At 52.5% G+C, this 17965-nt stretch overlaps 1 protein-coding gene across 2 annotated transcripts in view; it reads left to right on the top strand.

The window, feature by feature from the left end:
- LRRK1 (leucine rich repeat kinase 1) overlaps positions 1–15572 on the top strand; it is a 79758-nt gene extending 64186 nt beyond the window's left edge. Inside the window, exons 26-34 of one of the 2 annotated variants that reach the window (XM_062583778.1) lie at positions 428–625; positions 1247–1524; positions 1711–1905; positions 2712–2863; positions 4463–4580; positions 5906–6022; positions 11129–11964; positions 12544–12645; positions 14190–15572. In XM_062583778.1, coding sequence (XP_062439762.1) covers positions 428–625; positions 1247–1524; positions 1711–1905; positions 2712–2863; positions 4463–4580; positions 5906–6022; positions 11129–11964; positions 12544–12645; positions 14190–14367 — 2174 coding nt within the window. In that variant the 3' untranslated portion in view covers positions 14368–15572. Of the gene's footprint in view, positions 1–403; positions 626–1246; positions 1525–1710; positions 1906–2711; positions 2864–4462; positions 4581–5905; positions 6023–11128; positions 11965–12543; positions 12646–14189 lie in introns of both variants that reach the window. The other variant, XM_062583777.1, reaches the window with a different exon arrangement.
- The last annotated feature ends 2393 nt before the right edge of the window (positions 15573–17965 follow it).

The following is a 17965-nucleotide window of genomic DNA, read 5'->3' as shown; positions in this document are numbered from 1 at the left end:
AGTAAAAGGGAAAGGTGCAGTAACCCTTGTGCTGTGGAAGAGGCCAGCTGCTGTCACAGTGACAGATACATCTTAGGAAGACCAGTGCTGATGGAGCAGCCTTCGGTGGCTGGTGGCAGAGGGACAAGTTCTGTGAATGGTTTCTATGCTGGCAAAGCAGCTGGGAAAGGGAGGGAAGACTCCTTTCACTGAGGGGTCTTCAATGTAGCATCCACACCCAGAGAGTCCCTGCTTCAAAAAACACAGCGTGAGGTTTCCAAAATCCAGCACCAGAGGCTTCTGCACCAGCATGAGAATGCAATTCACAGCCCTGCTGTCGGCATAACCCCAGATACTGCGTTCCTCCTGCAGCATTTGCTTGGTAATTGCCCTTGTCCAAAGAGTTTCTAACTTGGCTTCTCAGCCAAGGGCTTGTGTGTCTTATCAGATACCATGCTGAAACACCTGAGAGCCATGGACGCCATGAAGAACTTCTCTGAGTTTCGCCAGGAGGCCAGCATGCTCCACTCGCTGCAGCACCCCTGCATCGTCTCCCTCATTGGGATCAGTATCCATCCGCTGTGCTTTGCCCTGGAGCTAGCCCCTCTGGGCAGCCTCACCACTGTCCTGTCTGAAAACTCCAAAGGTAAAAGTCTGCCCCTGGGATAACTCACTCCCTGAATTACAGCAGTGACAAATGGTCAGCAACACTGAAACTACAGTTTGATTTACTGGAGGGGATTTTTTTTCCAGACTAGGGGAAGTGAGAGGGATGGAATTGCTCTTAAGCTGTGCCTTTGGGAACCTAGTCAAAATTGATGCTCAGGCTTTTCAAAGCTGCTTTGGAAACCTGGGTTTTCAATTTCTCTGCCAACTAATAAGAACTGCATCTCACTTTAATGCTGTATATGTACTTCTGTGTTCAGCCCCCCTACAGATGGGTGTCAGAAGTTCTAAGTTCTCTCATAGATAGCTGTATTTCTGTCACTGTCAAATGAGTGACACTAATTCTGAGACAGAGTGATGCCATCTGACCATCTTGGCACCTTTGCTTTGTGTCAGCTTTGAGCTGAACAGTAATTTTCACCTGAGGGTCTAGGAGTCTAATGGAACTGTCAGATGTGTGTACAGTAGCATGAACAATGTCATTACAAATTGCAGCAATGAGTGGTGCTTTAAAAGGTTGCTAGATATCACTTTGGAGTTTGAAGATGGGGGGGAAAGCAGTTGTTACAAGAACTGCAGACAGGCTGTTCCTTTGTGGCAGGGTCGTCTTTTGTGCCGCTGGGGCACATGCTGACGCACAAAATAGCGTACCAGATCGTAACGGGCCTTGCCTACCTGCACAAGAAGAACATCATCTTCTGCGACCTGAAGTCAGACAACATTTTGGTGTGGTCCCTGGACGTTAAAGAGCACGTCAACATCAAGCTGTCCGACTATGGGATCTCGCGACAGTCATTCCACGAAGGAGCGCTCGGTGTGGAAGGCACGCCGGGTTACCAAGCCCCCGAGATCAGGCCCCGCATAGTCTACGATGAAAAGGTAACTGTGGTGTTTTGGCGGGGACAGCCCCTGGGTGATGGCCATGGGGACTGGCTTGGTGCGTGCTCAATTCCCTGCTAACTGCGACGCTGGCATGCAGCACTGGCTCTCATGCTGCAGCTTTCCTCGCTCTCCGTTGCGCCCACGAAGGGAAGTTTGCTGTTTTCTCTCTGGCGCTGGCCCTAGGTCGACATGTTCTCATATGGGATGGTGCTATATGAGCTGCTGTCTGGTCAGCGGCCTGTGTTGGGACAGCATCAGCTCCAGATTGCAAAGAAACTGTCCAAAGGGATCCGTCCTGTCCTCGGGCAGCCGGAAGAGGTGCAGCTATACCGGATGCAGACACTTATGATGGAGTGCTGGGACACTAAGCCAGAAAAGGTAGGGGACAGCCCTCACAACCAGTGTTTGCTGAGCATGTAGCTACGGGATCTGGCGGCCCTCTTCACCCCATCTCTCCTGGTGCAGCAGTGCAACTCTGAAGCCATTGCTGGAGTGGTACCCATTTACTTCCATTGACTTAAGCTTTTATGAATGAAACAGCAGCAGGTTGGGGGCCTTAGACATCTGGAGTGACAGGAAGGTCCCTTGATGTCAGTGGCAGTTAGGCCATTGATTTCACCAGGGCAAGACATCACCCATAATTTCTAGAAACAGCTACAGTAGCATGCTGTGAATATAACTACAAAGACCTTGGAAACCCTGAGATTATAGAGTGTGATGTTAGGGGATAAGAAAAGGATTTAAAACATGAAAAAAGGCTTATGCTGTATCGTGTTTGTCATTAATTATGCTGTGGAGTTTCAGAGATCCTGTGCTTCACACAAAGATCAGCTCAATTTGCAAATAGCTAGACTGTGCCATGAGACTGGGTCGGGTTCCTAAATTCTTAAGGCTGAAGAAATTTATGGATAAAATGTTGAAGAGGAAAAACAGACTAAACCATGGAAGTGAAGAAGAAGTTTGGGCATCAATGAGTGGGGAAACAACGGATGCTAAGAACTAATGTGATTGGATTTGTAAGGAGAATTTGGTGCAGCTTTGAGTATCTAGTAGGAGCTTTTATTTAAAAAGTCCCATTTCCTAGCTCTCCTGTTAGTAAATAATGACTATTATGAATCTATTATTTGTTCTGGACTTCTAAGTATCTGTATGATACATGTCTCTCTCTTTTCCTTTCTCCACAGCGTCCACTGGCCATTTCTGTGGTAGGACAAATGAAAGATCCAACTTTTGCAACTTTTATGTACCTACTGTCCTGCGGGAAGCAGTCTTCCTTCTTTTGCTCCCAAGGACAGGAGTATACTGTGGTGTTCTGGGACGGGAAGGAAGACACTAGGTTAGATGGCTCATGTTTGTCATTTCTTTCTTTTCTTTTAAGGTAAAAATCCTTCAGTGTCTTTGCTTATGCCTCTGGGATGGAGGTAAAGAAGGTGAAACTAAATTTGGATGAATGCCAAGGGACTGAACAGTGTTTTCCCAAACTCTTTTAATTGGGAACAGCAGTTGCTTTATAAAGGATATTTAATGAGCTTAACTCTGCTTCAGTTAATATGAGGAGAAGATTAGGGCAGTGTAATGATTCACACACACAGGATGAAGCATTTGCACATGAGAACAGACATGTTCTGCCTTTCCTAATGAGGCCATTTAACACTAAACCTTTCCTAATTGAAACTGCAGGTCCATTTCTGTTCTGCAAAGTAATTAAGCACATGCTAAAATCCTACTGAAATCATCAGGAATTAGCCACATGCCTGAAGGTCCGTGTGCATCCGAGCGTACGCTTCCAGTAAAATGTGTGTTATACTGAATAGGCATGAGCTTTAAATGTTATTAAATTGTGACTGAGATGAAGGTATTTTGCTCAACCGTGTATGACCTGTGGCTAGTCAGGCTTTTTATGGATGTTATGGATTTTTATAGCCCCCTTTTTCTTTAGAAACCATTCACAAACTGATCTGAATTTTGTATTAATATATGCACTATTTGGAAGCATTAACCTAATGGGAAGGGTATGTGATTTGTTCATGAACTATTTGCTTTGCTATTTGTGGTGCCTGGTCAGTCATTCCAGGCAGACAGTATAGCTATTCGTGCTAAAACTGGTGAAACACATGGGACTCACAGATGTATTTTGAATACATGGATGTTTTCCAAATATTCACAGCAATATATCTCAGTGAATCTGCTTCCTGACTGGACAGTTGAATTGCTGGAGACTGCTGAATAACAAATTACTTACATCTGACAGATTTCAGGATGTGTAATTGCTTGTGCTACAGTTGGTAAAACATCTGGGGTTCACAGATGTGATCGTTAATATCCAGTCGTTCAAACACCCAAACCCAATAAGCTTCCCCAAACTCATAATAAACTCAATCCTTTTAGTTACAAGAGTATAAATTAGTCATATTTATAAATGATTTTATCAGGTTACAGATCTTTACTCTTACTTGAGAGAATAGTGCTGGTTTTTTTGTGCCCTAGAATAAGCACTAAAGTAAGATAATACTGAGGCAGTGCAGTTGGAGAATAAGCACATGTCCTCCTGAGACTGCAACGAGGAAGAAGGTCTAAGACCTCCCCGCTCTTAATTACTGCCGTTCAGCTGGAGCAATTTGTCTCACAGCTGCATTATAGCAACAGACTGTGTAAGTGCTCTGAATCCCTTTCAGTGCAAAGTCAGATAGCTTCACTTCAGCCTCCACCAAGGCCCTTGCATATCTGCTCCCTGGGGAGGAGCAGAGGCGTCGCCAGGTTCCTCTCCCCTTACGACAGCCTTTTGGAGGCTGGCAAGTCTTGCAGCATCACCTCCATCTGCAGCGTCCGGCTGAAGCGTTGATCTTAGCACGTCCCTGCCAAATGCCCCAAGTACCATCCCAGAGCGGTCTGCAGCGAGCAGCTAGCCATAGTAAACTGTGTTTGCTCCTTTCAGAAACTACACAGTGGTGAATCCCGAGAAAGGAGTGATAGAAGTGGAGAGGATGAGCTGTCCAGGAATGAAGCTGTGCTGCCAGCTAAAATTTCAGAACGCACTCTGGGCAGCCACAGAGGTAAGCATCACCTGCGCTTCACCACCCCACCAAAGGGAGACATGGATCACAAGAAAGAGCCCGTTAAATTAGTAAAAGCCAAGAGTGTCTGAGGGAACGGGTGTCTTGGATGAGCAGCCTGACTCTGCATCCGCTGTCTCCTGGTGTATTGTTTCCATCTATCATTTAGCCAAGATCTAGACTGAAATCGTGCCTCCTGGTGTCCAACGTGATCGTGGGAATCTTGGCTTTCCAGGATGAAACTCTCCAGGTTGTGGCATATCTGTCCTGAGGGTTTCATCTGGTGAATGTCCTTATCTGTATGTGATAACAGCAAACAGTGAGAGAAACCATGCATTAAGGGTGGGGTTTTGCAAGAGGCCTGAGGGACTTGAAAATTGGTGGGAATGGGTACACAAGTTTTCTATTCACCATGGAAAATTGCGACTAAAAAGATAAGACTGAATGAGCATGGCTGATTTATCTCTCTGAGCCTCCATCTACTCTCCAGAAAGGGCTATGTTAAGTGTCAGCTGGTTCTGACGCAATCGTTTGACACAAAGCAAACAAAAAATAGCTAAAACAAATAGAAGAATATTTCTAAAATTCAAAGAGGATAAAAAGACTGTGCATGTTGAATGAATAATGTGTGCTGGTTAATTCAGTCAGCCCTGGTATGGATGCTGGAATTTATTGAAAGTTAAGATCTTTTTTTTTCCCTTAGGAGAGTAAGATATTTTGACTTTTTCTGTCATCCCAAATCTAGACAAAGTTCAAATACTCACATTTTTTCATTAAAAAAGTATAGAAAAATTACAATTCAGAAATCTTAAAGGATTTTTTTCCCACCCTTTTGATCAAAATTAAATGGGTTGATATTCTCCAAATTGGATATTCTGTTTCAGTGTGGTAGATTTACAAGGTGTAGAGCAGGTATAATTTCACATACAAAGTTATATTAGCTTTACTTGAATTGACAGGTTAATGCAAAATAACATGCACGTTTCTGTTGTCTTTGCAGATGTCCTGGCATGTTGCGGTAGATTTGTGTGGAGTCAGGAATATCATCTATTTCCTTAGACATGATGATAAAACTCCTGTTGGGAGTGGTTTTGGTGGCTTTTGGATAGTGCACCTATCACCATAGCCATTCAGGGGAAGGCAGTACGTCCTTTGCACCCACAGACACAGCAGATGCTCTCCAGCAAAATGAAACCTAGGCTCTGAATATCCAGAAATATAAATAAAAACTGTTTGGGGAGCCAATTTGATCTTGCTTTTGTCTCAAAATGTGAAAATCATGAAAGATGACTGAAATCCGTGGGATTTTATGTGCTCTTTGGCAGGACCAGAAGATTTCTGTGTACGGGCTGCAAGGCATGTGTCCTCTGAAGGCGCCACAGAAGGGCTTAGACACTCCCGCTACCGTGAGCTGCTTCCTGGTCATGCCTGTCATCAAAAAGGTAAGCTGGTGAAACCGGGGCTGTGTGCTTCTGGGACAGGCAGCCAGTGCTAGGGCTGCTTGTCCCTAGCCAGCCTTGAAGGACTCTGCAATGCTCAGGAACGATTTGGCAACATGAGGACAGGGTTTCTAGGTCTCTGTGCCTCTGCCAGCAGAGCAGCGGACAGAGATGTGGGCATGAACCTGAGTCAGGGGACCAGAGCTGGCACTTCCAAGCCTGCCGAGAAAACACTCCAAATGTGTCCAGTTCCTCAGCAAGGAAGTTTTCCAGCTGTGTTTCTGCATCACTGGAAGAGATGGTTTAGTCTGATGAAGCAGAGTGGAGGGGACATAAATGAATGATCAGTGTAGACTTTGGTAACTGCTGATGCAGGACTTGAGTTTATACTAGCTCTTGTACCCACTCCTTTCCTGGTGTGTCTGCATGCTGCTATTTGTGTGCATAATCATATTTAAATATTATCTGTGCTTAGCCACACTTCCCTTTATTTTTGGATGAGAACATTTAGATAACAAAGGCAGCCCAAGAACTGCCTCCTTGGGTAATGACAAAAGTTCTATACTATCTGTCTGCTTCTGGAAACGCTCACATCCAGTTGCTGGCAGGAGAAATCTAACATTACTGCCTATTGCGGGCGAGTCTTGGGAGATGTATAAAAACTGTTTTCTGGCTAAATTACCTCCGGTTTGCTTACAGCCACCTGGAATAAAAACATATAATTACGTTCCAACATTATTGGTAGCTGTGTAGTTTTTGCAAATGCCAGCAGACTGGTATGTGTCTGAAAGCTCAGTATGGAGCAGTTCTCAGAATGGCAGCAGAGCTGTTTTGCACCATGTGTCCGGTCTGCGTTACTGTCCCTTTCTGGCTTGTTTGCTCAGTCTGCTGCATGGCTGTAGACTGGCAGATGGTTAGTGTAAGGTGGACCACTTCACTTGCAGCCATGCTGTAAGTAGGACACAGAGCTCGGGTTGGCACAGGGATGGATTTCACCCGCCGGGAGACTACGTACATCTGTTGGCTTGCTTGGCTCCCACACCTGCAGTGCTTCTCATTTCTGATGTGCAGGGCAAGTTTCTTTGTCATGCTGCCTGAGGTTTTGTCCAGGGTGGGGAACAAGTCTTTCCTTTTCAGCTTTTCCACTGTCATACGGCTTTGCAGAGCCATTCCTCAGGGCTTACAAGTGGCTTGATGTCTCCTGGTTTCTATTTTCAGTTTGTGGCTTGCCTAGGAAATGTCATAAATAATGCCAGGCCCTACAATAGGAATATTGAGTCTAGACACCTCCCTTCCTCCCCTGACCCTACCCAAGCTTCCAGCAATCCACAGCCCTTCGGCTCACTCCTTTTCAGCTTACTGGACTTACTTTTTCCTCTCTCCTTTCTATGAATGAATTTGGCAGTGAAATGGCCACACCAGCAGCCATGGGGATGTGCAGAGCAGGTTGGCAAGATGTTTTTCGAAACAGACAGTTCTTCCAGAAAAGCTAAGTGGAAAGGCCAAAGTTACACTTGTCAAACTTGCTGTGCAGAGCAGTGAGTTATAGCAAAGTTATCGAATAGCTTTTAGTGTCTGGTGGAGGAGAGAGACGCTTGCTATGGGAACGTCGGCCTTTCCCAAGGAAGAACGCCATGTAGCCGATGGGATGGGAGGTAACTTGTCGAGGCTTGGTGCTGCGAAGGGGAATTCTTTATAATCGCCTAGGGAAGACTGATCCAAAAGAAATAATTTCCAGAGCTTGGTTTTTCATCCAAAAGAAGCATCATGGAAATCTAAGAGCAGCAGAGAGGGGCCCAGAATCCAAAACTCGGCCTGTGAGGAAAAATCATGTAAAATTTAGCTTTTTGTAGATATTTTCTGTCACTGGTATCATCACCTCTGGCAAACAATAAAATTCCCTATAAATTTCCTTTCAGAAAAGCAAAGAAGCAAGCAAGCAGGTTAAAAAGAGCAAAAGAAGATGCTTTCTAATTGGCTTGTAGCATTCCTACAAAGAAACCTTGAGGAAAAGAGAAATAGGAAGGTGTGTGAGGCTCTGGCCTCTTGCAGGAAAAGAAGAAAAGAAAAAAAAAAAGAAAAAACTGGAACAAGCGAAAACAAAAGCTGCGTTTAAAGGCCGCAGCCTGCTGCGGCGTCCGGTGCCAGCCCTGCGGGGAAGGAGGGGACGACGGGACCGAGGCGCTTTGACCCGCTCGGGGCGGCCTCGCCGGCGGGCCCGGCCGGGGGCGCGGGCCGGTGGGTGCTGCGCGGCACGGCCCTGCTCCCAGGCTCCCTCGCCGGCGCTGCGGGACTCCTGGCTCGACGGAGACTTCCAATGCAGCTCTGCTGCCGTGTTTTTCTTGGCTCCTCGCGGAGCGGAAATGTTGAGAACGAATTCTGAGAAAGTTACTTAAGGTTTCTGGAGGCTGCTGCCCTGCCTGCGTTTGGTCGCTGCTTTATTACCCAGGTTCGGAGGGTTTTGCCTCGCTGCCCGGCCGCACCAGCACCTAATAAAGCCGCTGGGGACGGGTGGCCTGAGCAGCGCTCTTCGAAGAAGCAGGTTGCTGGCGAGGGGACGGTTGGATCAGGATGGGAATACTTACTCCTCGTTTCCTAAATGAGGAGATAACACCAGCGGCTGGATAAAGCAGGTTCTGGTCTCCAAGGCTATGAGTAAAGAGGTCTCTATGCATAAAATATCTTCCAAATTTGCTTCCACTGTTGCGATATCCCAGGACGTCTGAGGCTTGGCAGGGTTGGCATCGTCAGCAAAGCGGAGCGGGTATAAGCGATGCGGCTCTGCCAATTACAGCGTTGATTTCCCTGCGCGGGGAGAATTTGGCCTGTTATATCCAACAGGGAACCTTGATTCTGTTTTGCAGTAGTGGATGCTAATCAAGGAAATCAAAATATTTTTTTCTGAAGACTATACTTGGATAATTCATCATTTTCAAATCAAATGAGAGAAAACCACAAGGCTTAATAGTGCCTTCTGTTGAGGTAGGGACAGTTGGGGTTCAGATACCCACCTTATGTTAAAGCAAGCCAGCTTAAGCAGATTAGCAGCGTTGCCCTGGCATCAGGGAACTCACAGGCCTCTTAAAACATGGCTAGTAATGAAACTGGACAATGATTTCCTGTAGGTCATTAAAAAGATGAAATTAAACCTTTTAATTTCGGGTGTTCCCACTTTGATACAAATTTTTCGTTTTCAGTAAGAAACACTTAGTACACAGGGTCCTTTGGATTGGAAAAACTGGATGATATTCACCAGAGAGATATGGGCTGTTCTGCTGTGTTTTATTCTGTTTTAAATAATCAAACTCCTTTCCAAAAAAAAAAAAAAAAAAATCCCAGCTTGTGCAAAACATCATGCCATGTTCCAACCAACTGATGTAACTCCCTGGCAAGTCCAGGTCCAGGAGACTTTGCACCAGATCCACACGGCAGCAGGGACATGGCACCAAACACTGCAGGCCATTTGGGTTTCTTCTAATTAGTGGTTAGAGAATTGGGACAGCACTGAGTTAGAGTAAAAATCCAAGTCCATTTCACAACTTTCCACTTGCTTCCCTGTTTTTTCCCATTACAGTAAAACTCTGCTGTGATCTGAATTAGTCACACGGTCTCAGCGCGCTCATGGTTTTACTCAGACCTTGCATGCAGATAATGTGCTTTTGTCCAACACTCTTTAGGAGCCCTGCAACCAATACTAACACTAAACTAATACTTACCCTGTGCTATCTGGTCTGTAATGTCTGAGTTCTGCTTGAGATGCTGATTTTGGACTCTATGGACTTGGACAGCCGCGGAGCTGTCTTATGGGGCTGGCATAACCCAGATCCCTGGCGGGACGCAGGTTTCCTGTTGGTGTATGAGCAGGGAGGGGTGATGGGCAGGTCTCACGGGACAGGCAGCGTTGCGGGTGTCCCAGGCACCTTGCGGATGTGGCTCGCCGCCGGGAAGGGGCCGCTGCAGGCAGAGGTGGCATCAGGTCTGCTGCGCTGTTGTTTGGGCATGTCGATAACTTTACTGTGCATAGTCCGGCTAGATTGTAACAGCAGCAGAAAAACCGGTGGGCAAAGTGGATCCATTCTTAGGATCCATTGCTCCATGGGGAGGAAGCAGAAAGGCCTTTGAGGTCGGTATGGCTTTATCTGCTTTGCAGGTGGAGAAGTGTTTGGTAAAGCCTCAGGGTCATGGGGAATTTTGTTCCCAGGAGACCCGTTTCCGCACCTGCTCAGCAGAGCTTGCAGTGTCCATGCGGCCGCGCCGGGCTGCAGGAGCCGGGGTTGGGCGGCCGCGGCGGCCTCGCCGGCCCCCGCTCTGCGCCAGGCTGCGATGCCCGGGTTTGGCCCACGCGGAGCGGCACACCTGCGTCCCTGGCACCTCGCGCTGCCAGGACGTCCAACGGAGCGGCGTGGGGCCGGGCTCCGCACGGTGCGGTGCTCCCAGGCCTTCCCCCCGCCAGCCCGTCTGTCCACGCAGGAGCAGCTTGTCTGAGGACCTGCAAAGTTCCCTGCTGCACTCAGCAGCCAGTTTGTTGAGTTGCTGCTGCTGCTGCTGCTGCTTCTGGGGTCTCCAAAAGGTGTTGGGAATTGTAGAGCAGGAGCGTGTCCTCGGGAGGAGCAGTACTGTCGAATCACCAGATGTGGGACAGGGAGCATGGCTGCGTGCCCTCGTTTGCTCGAGGATTGTCTCCATCTTCCCATCTCCCCCTGCATTTCTTCCATTCCTCTCCTAGCCGTGCTGATAGCAAGAGCTGCACCGTGCTTTGCTCCTCTTTGGAAATGAGCTGGGTTTCTACAGCTGGGTTCCTAGGACCACGATGGCTGTCTCTGAACATATTCCAGCCTGAATTTGTTAACCTCCAGGGCAGGCTGCCAGGTCCTTCTAGCCTTCCTGACCAGTGAAGAGAGAGGTGACACTGGGTGAGAGGAGTATGGCTCTGCAGTGGCTTGTGTGTAATAACTTCTTTTTATGTTGCTGTTATCACTGAATGATTTGGGGTAAATTATTAGTCTACTTACAAGATTGGGAGAGGCAGCCAGGGCCTGGGATTGAAAGCTCTGGTATTGAACAGAGGTAAAGAATCTGGACAGCAAATCTGCCATCTCTTCTTTGCAGAACTCCTACGTGGTGCTGGCTGGCTTGTCCGATGGACTTGTAGCAGTGTTTTCAGTGGCACATGGTATCCCAGGGGACAGCTGCTCCTACCTGTGCTCCCACACAGCGAACAGGTCCAAGTTCAACATTCCCGACGATGACCCCCGGCAGAACCCGTACCCCGTGAAAGCCATGGAGATAACCCACAGCGGAGCGGAGGTGTGGTACAGCAACGGCCCCGGCGTTCTCATCATTGACTGCACCACCATGGAGATCAGCAGGAGGCTGGAGCCCTTCAGCCCCCCTTCAGTGATCACCTCCATCGTGTGCAACTCTGAGTGCCATGGGGAGGAGGTGGTGTGGTGTCTGGATGATAAAAGCAACTTCCTGGTGATGTATCATGTTACCACCTACCAGCTCTGCGCGCGCTACTTCTGCGGAGACTGCAGCCCCCTCCGAGACATGTTTACGATCCAGCAGCCTTTTGCAGCCATCCCAGCTACGACACCGATAAACCGCAAAGCGCTGGAGAGGAACTCGCTGGTGGATATGAGCATTATCTACAGCCCGGAGGTTGGCACCCAGATCCTAAACCATCAGGACTCGCTCACAGATTATTGCTCTGTGTCTTCCTACTCCTCCTCGCCTCCTAACAGGATAACCCGGTCCTCCTCCAGCCTGCCCAGCTCGCCCATGAGCTCTTCTAGTGCACCAATTTCCACAGACTTTGAAGAGTCTGACAAATTTCATGAACTGAAACCTTCCCCAGACCATGATGCTGTGCCTGTAGGTGACAACACGCAGCATCTCCAAGCTGTGAAGATTCTTCCGGTCAAAGACCTCATATGGATCCCCAGGTAAGCGGGTCAATAAAGCAACTTTATTGCAAACCCTCCTGGGCCAAGTGTGAAACGAGCCTGAGCCAGTGGAATATGCAGGAACTTTTGCATCCACAGTGTGATATACCTGCCCAGGAGTCAGCTTGGCATAAAGAAACAACGCACCTTGTACACTGGTACACCAGCTTTTCTGCTTTTTAAAGATACCTAATATTGGGTGGAATGGCTCAATCTAAGGACTTAGGGGCTTGTTTTCAGCAGAACGAAAAAGGGGGTGGTGAGAGTAAAAGCCCTGTTTCCTGAGGAAACAACAAATGGAGGCAGCTTCCTCGCTCCCTTGGCAGCTCTGGCAAGTCCTGTCCGCCCCCCAGCTGGTTTCTGGCTTCACCGAGACCACGGGACATCCAATTTTGACTGCCAGAAGGGCGCTCGCTGTAGTGGCCGCAGGATGCCCCTTGGTGGCATCGCAGTGCACCTTCCCGGCAGGAGGGCCTGTGCGGAGAGGGGGGGTTGTAGCACGGGCGGCGGAGGTTTAACCTGTGCTGTCCGTTGTCCGTTTTGTGAGTACAGGTGAGGTCTCTCTCGTTTCCGTTCCAGGAGAGGCGGTGATATCATCGTGATCGGCCTGGAGAAGGAGTCCGGCACGCAGCGGGGCAGAGTGATAGCCGTGCTGAAGGCCGGGGAGCTGGCTCCCTACGGGTGAGGCTCAGCTCGACAGCACCTTCCCCACCGGCGTGCAGGTGCCCGAGGGGACGGGGTGGCTGAGGGGGGGCTCTGGGGAGCAGTGTCCCCTGTGCCGCCGGCACCGTCTGAGCAGGTCCCCGTCGGAGGAGAGGCCACTGCGCAGGGATGCCCCGTCCCGGCCTCTCGGGGGGCGAGCAACGGGCCTTCCCCTTGCAGGAGGACGGTGCTGTGACCTCCAGCTGGGCCCCAACCCCGCCGCGACGCTGCGGTGAAGAGCGTCTCGCCCGGCGCGGTGAGCGCTGCCCCGCGGGCGGGCGCCCCGCGCGGCACCCGGCGGGAGCGGGCTGGAGCACGGCGGGCGCGACCCGGCGCGCAGAACAAGCAGGGCATTTACGGCCGAGCCCGGCGCCGCTCTGCGGCTGCATTCCCGTGGATCGGGTTGAAGCTCTGGCTCTAAATGAGCACTTTGTGCTGCCGGCAGCGACGGGCCGGGGAAGGTTCCTGCGACGCAGGGGGGAGCAGCTACATGCGGTCATTGAAAACGCTTCGTACGGCAAACGAGTGACCGAGTAAATAAATAATTGCTAGAGGGAGGAGGGCAGGTCTCTGCTGATCATTTAAACGCCAGTCTGGGATTGCACTATTTCGGTCCAAACGCGTGGACATTAAGCAGTGCTGAGGATTTTAAATGATCAGTTTTTACCGCTGGGCAAACGCAACAGGAGAGCAAAGTGCTCCCTGCGTCCCCCCTGCTTCCTACCGGAGCGTCTGCGAGCCGGGGGGGGGGGGGATGTTCTTTCTGTTACCGCCCGGCCCCACTTCTTTACCCAGTTAATACGGAAGTGTTAGAGAAGAACTACGCCTGCCGTTCAGATGATCGGGCCCCTGCAGGCTCGTCCTGCTTCGGTGCCTCGCGGTCTGGCCGCTTCAGGCGCGACGGCGACCGACTCGCCCTCTTTTCCTGGAGGACAAAATGAGGGAAGACCCGTGGCCAGCACCGGCCTCGTCCGGGGCCGTTACCCACCGGGGTGGGAGAGCTTTGCCGGCGTGCGTTATCGGTGCCGCGGCGGCAGCCGCGAGGCCTGTGCGTAGCGGGGTGGGCTGCCAGAGCAGGGAAGGGAGGCGGCTTAGAAATGAAAAGCAGCTGCCAAAGATGCCGTGGGGCCCTTGGCTCGGTGGGCGCCGCGTGCCCGGCTCCGGCGCCGTGGCCTGGTGCCCGCCGCTTCGCGGCCACTCGGCTGGCAGCAGGTCGGAGCCTGTGGGTGTAGGAAATGAGATTAACAGCAGCTTCGCAGCGTCACGGCAGACACCTAGCTGCGTGCTGAGGCACCCGCCTCCCGTTCAAAACCTTCGCCCGTGTCACTGAACCGCTTGCCTTTGCCCTGGCGTAGTTTCTGGGCCCTCTCCTTGTTGCGCCCTCCTTTCTTGAGGGTCTGTGGCTTGCAAAAAGCGTCGCTGGCTGGTAAGGAAAGGCAGCGGCGGCCGGGTCAGCGGCGGTGCGCTGGCTAGCGGAGCTGCTCGCCCTGACGCCAGCCTCTGCTCTGCTCTTCCTTCCCCAGGACGCTGGTGGATGCCGCTCTCGTTGCGAAGGACACGGTGGTGTGCTGCTTTGAGAACGAAAACATGGAGTGGTGCCTGGCTGTCTGGAGGGGCTGGAGCGCCAGAGACTTTGACGTCTTCTACCAGGCCTACGAAGAGCTGGGAAGGCTCGAGACCTGCATGCGGAAAAGGAGGTAGTGCTGGTGGCACTGGGAAGCCAGGCGCCGCGCAAGACGGCGGCGTCCTGCTCCAAGGGCATCCGGACTCCGTGGCCCAGCCCGGGGCACGGAGGGGGCCAGGGGCGGGCGCCCGTTGTGCTGCTAAGGAGCCCTGCGGGGTGCCGGCAGGGGAGCCCCGGGCAGGGCCGCCGGGGACTGGAGCCCAAGCAGAGCCCGAGCGGGAGCGGGGCCGGGGAGGAGGCCCGGCGGCGGGCGATGGATCCCTCTGCGCTCCCGCGGTTCCTGCGGTTCCTGCGGTTCCGCTCACACCTCCCGTGGGAGTTTCCTTTTTCCCTATTCTAAGCTTCCTCCTCGCCTCCGGCACGTCCTGGCCGCTGCTTCCGTGGTGAATATCCTCAGCCAGGAGAGCACTGTTACGCGCCGCGGGCGCTTCCCCGGCTCCCGCCGGCCGCCCCGCGCTGATCCGCCCTGCGCCGGTGGGAAACGCGCCCGGATCCCGCGCTGCCGGGCTGCTGCCCGCGGCTGGACGGCTGTGCGGAGACCCTCCAGGTGGCAGAACCGGCAATAAGCTTTTGCTGGCCACTGCGTTTCTGGTTCCTCAAGGCTATCACAGTGCAGCGTTACTGTCGAGATCCTGAAATAATCTCGTGCCAGGAACGTTGCACAATCTCGGGAAGCGATGAGCTGTTTAATTGCACTGGTGCAAAGTCGATTGTAAATAGAGCCTGAGACAAACTGAAGCCACTCAGATGAGTGGATATTTCCCTGTGCGAGGGGAGGGAGCGCTGTGACCAGCAAAACTCATAAACTGGCCTTGCTCCGCTCCTGGTTTTCTTGGCAAATAATCCCTGGAGAATCAGAAACACAATAATCTTAAATTGCCTGTATATCTGTTCAGCTTCCACTCACTGCAGCTTTTATTTTATCTTCATTAGTGGCTTACAGTGATGTATTGGCTCTGCATACAATTGCACTTAGTTATCCCAAGCATGTACAGCAGTGTAAAAAGTGAGCCCAGCTAAGCACCCTGTAAAAAGTTGTACAGTTTGAATTGTTTTTTTTTTTCTGTCTCAAGAAACTCGTGTGGACTCTGAACATCGGCAAGGCTGGCCAAGGCCGAACGGGCAGGTTAACCGTGTGGTTCATGTTTCTGTTGCAGGCTGCTAAAATGCCCCTTCTTCTGACGCAAAGTGTATCTTAAAATAAACCGATTCCTCCCCCCGACGGCACTGCGTCGCCAGCACTTCCTTGGCACCCCGCGTCTGCCTGCCCCAGAGCCGCTCCCATAGCTCCGGCTTCGCAGCAGCTGATTAAATTGCCCGTGCTCCTGCTGAGCCCGGCGCGGGGCTTTGGCCTGAGTCGGGTTTGCGAGCTGCGGAAGGGACGCGAGGGGAGAGTGCGCGCGGGGCAGCACCGGTTTGCTCTTCCTCCCTGGAATGAGCTCTGCCGCTCGCTCTGGCTCAGGCAGGGACGGGGAAGAGGCGGCTCAGCCTTCGCCCCGGAGCCCCGGCGAAGGCGAAACGCCAGGCTGGGGGTAAAAGCGCGGCAGAGCGGGGCGGGCCGCGGGGACGCGCTGCTCGCCGCCTGGCCCGCGCAGCCGCTGCTCCCCGCACAAAAGCCCCGTTGTGCCGGCGGCCCCTTGTTATTGCTGAGCGTCCGACCGTGGCTGGGTACGTCCGGGGCAGCAGCTCCTGCTGCAAAGGGAGTTGTTTGGTTTGCTTTTATTTTTCTTTTTTTTTTTTTTCCCTCCCTTTCCTCCTCCTGATCTTTGCAAGTGTATTCTTTTATTTATGGGCACCAAGCCTAGGAAAAGGCGAATAATGGGAACCACGTGTGTCCCCCCGCCAGCCCGGCCGGGTGCTTGGCGCCAGGAGCTCCTTCCCGCGCCCGGAGCCGGCCGGGGGGCTCGGCGGGCCCCAAAGCGGCGTCGCCAGCAGCACAGGAATGAGCCCACTGGTGCCCAGCGCCGCCGCGCCCAACGGGGCCGTTGAGCGGTGCGCCAGGCCGCCCGCCGCTCTTTCAGCCCCTCTCGCCTTCAGGAGCCGGCTCCCTCTCCCCGCCCCTCCCCCCCTTCTTGTTTGGTTGTCGCCGCTTTGCAAGGGCTAGAGAAATGCTGTCGAGATTAAAAAAGAAGAAACCTTCAAAAAGGCTTGTTCACCGCAGAGAGCTTGGACGGGGGTTAAACAGCCCGTTTCCTCTCTTCCCTGACCGTAATGCTTAAAGGCTGAGGTCTCCGGCAAAACGCACTGCTGGATTTAGAGACTATTCCCCTTGCAAAAGCTGCGATTTCTGCTCATTCCCTGATTCTCGGTGCCCGCCAAGCCTGCAGCCTGCCTTGCGCTGCTCTCCGGCCAGCTGCGAGCACGCTGCACGCTACCCCGGCGCGTCGGCACCAGCCGCGGCTCCTCGCGACGGCAGAGCGCTTCTCCTGGGCCCTTCGGAGCCCAGCCGGAGGAAGCGGCGGTGACGGCAGCTCCGGGGCTCGCAGCATCGCCTGCGGCCCGCGACCCTCCGCGGCGTCCAGGCGTCAAGCCTGCGATGCGGGCGCCTGCGGGGAGCACGCTGCGCCCGAGCCCGCACCGGTGTCTGCGGGTGGCGGAGGCAGTCGCGGGGGGTTCGCGGTCCTAGACGCACGCGTCGGAGGCCTGAGCACGAGCTCGCCGAGCCGCGCGCTCCCGGGGCCACCACGCTCGGCACGGGGACACGGGCCGGGCGCGAGCGCCATTCGGCTCCCTGCTCCCGGCACGTCGCAGCTGTCCGTAGCACTCGCCGATGGCAGCCGATTCCCGGCGCTTTGCCTCAACCCTGAGCCCGGCAAACAGGCGCTGGGACCGGTGCGGTTTTATCTTCCCCATGTCACGGGTGTTTGTTTTCTCACCGAGTTACTCGGACGGGTTTAATCTGCGCCCTTCGTGCGAGCCCTGTAAGAGCAAAGTCAATAAAGCGCGGGAGGTTCGGCCGCCTCCTCTTCCAGCAACGCAAACAGCTGGCGAGAGGCAGGGCCGGGCGAGCGGCCGGGCGCCGGGCTGTGCTGGGGCTCCCGGCCACCCCGCAGCGCCCGGCCCCGGGGGAAGCCCGCCGGGCAGCCTCCAAAGTCAAATATGGGGTGGAGGGAAGAAAATCTGAATTGGCTGCAGTCTGTGCAATAACGCTGCTCTCCAAGCTCCGTGCACTGAGCTCGGGCAGTTTTGCAGACATTACAGAGCTGGGTACAAAAATACTTGTTCAAAGCAGCTCCAAGTGTGGGAAGCATCGCAGGCAGGATAAACGCGCGCAGAAAGCGGCTCCCCTGCGCCGCGGAGGCCGAGTCGCCCAACGCGGCGAGAGGCGCTCGCCGCCGTCAGCCGGCTGAGCTGCTCTTCAGCGGTGGCCGCTGATTCCTAATGGCTCTGAAAGGTTTTTTTCCAGAAAGCTCTTGCGCGAGGTTGGCTGTGCAAGTGGAATATTTTTAGCAAGTATTCATGCAAAACGACTTAGTCTAATAATTTGCAATGTAAAGTTAGACCTTTAACAAGAAACTCCAGACTAAGCAGATTTGGTTTTAGCAGTGTTTTCTTGCTGATCTCGCTGAAAGGAACCATATATCCAGGTCCAGGGAAGTTGCTTGGAGAACAAAG

This window comes from Rhea pennata, chromosome 10, assembly GCF_028389875.1.
Source record: "Rhea pennata isolate bPtePen1 chromosome 10, bPtePen1.pri, whole genome shotgun sequence".
Lineage (NCBI taxonomy): Eukaryota > Metazoa > Chordata > Aves > Rheiformes > Rheidae > Rhea > Rhea pennata.
The sequence above is the reverse complement of the archived record's forward strand: the minus strand, read 5'-3'. Positions and strand labels throughout refer to the sequence as shown.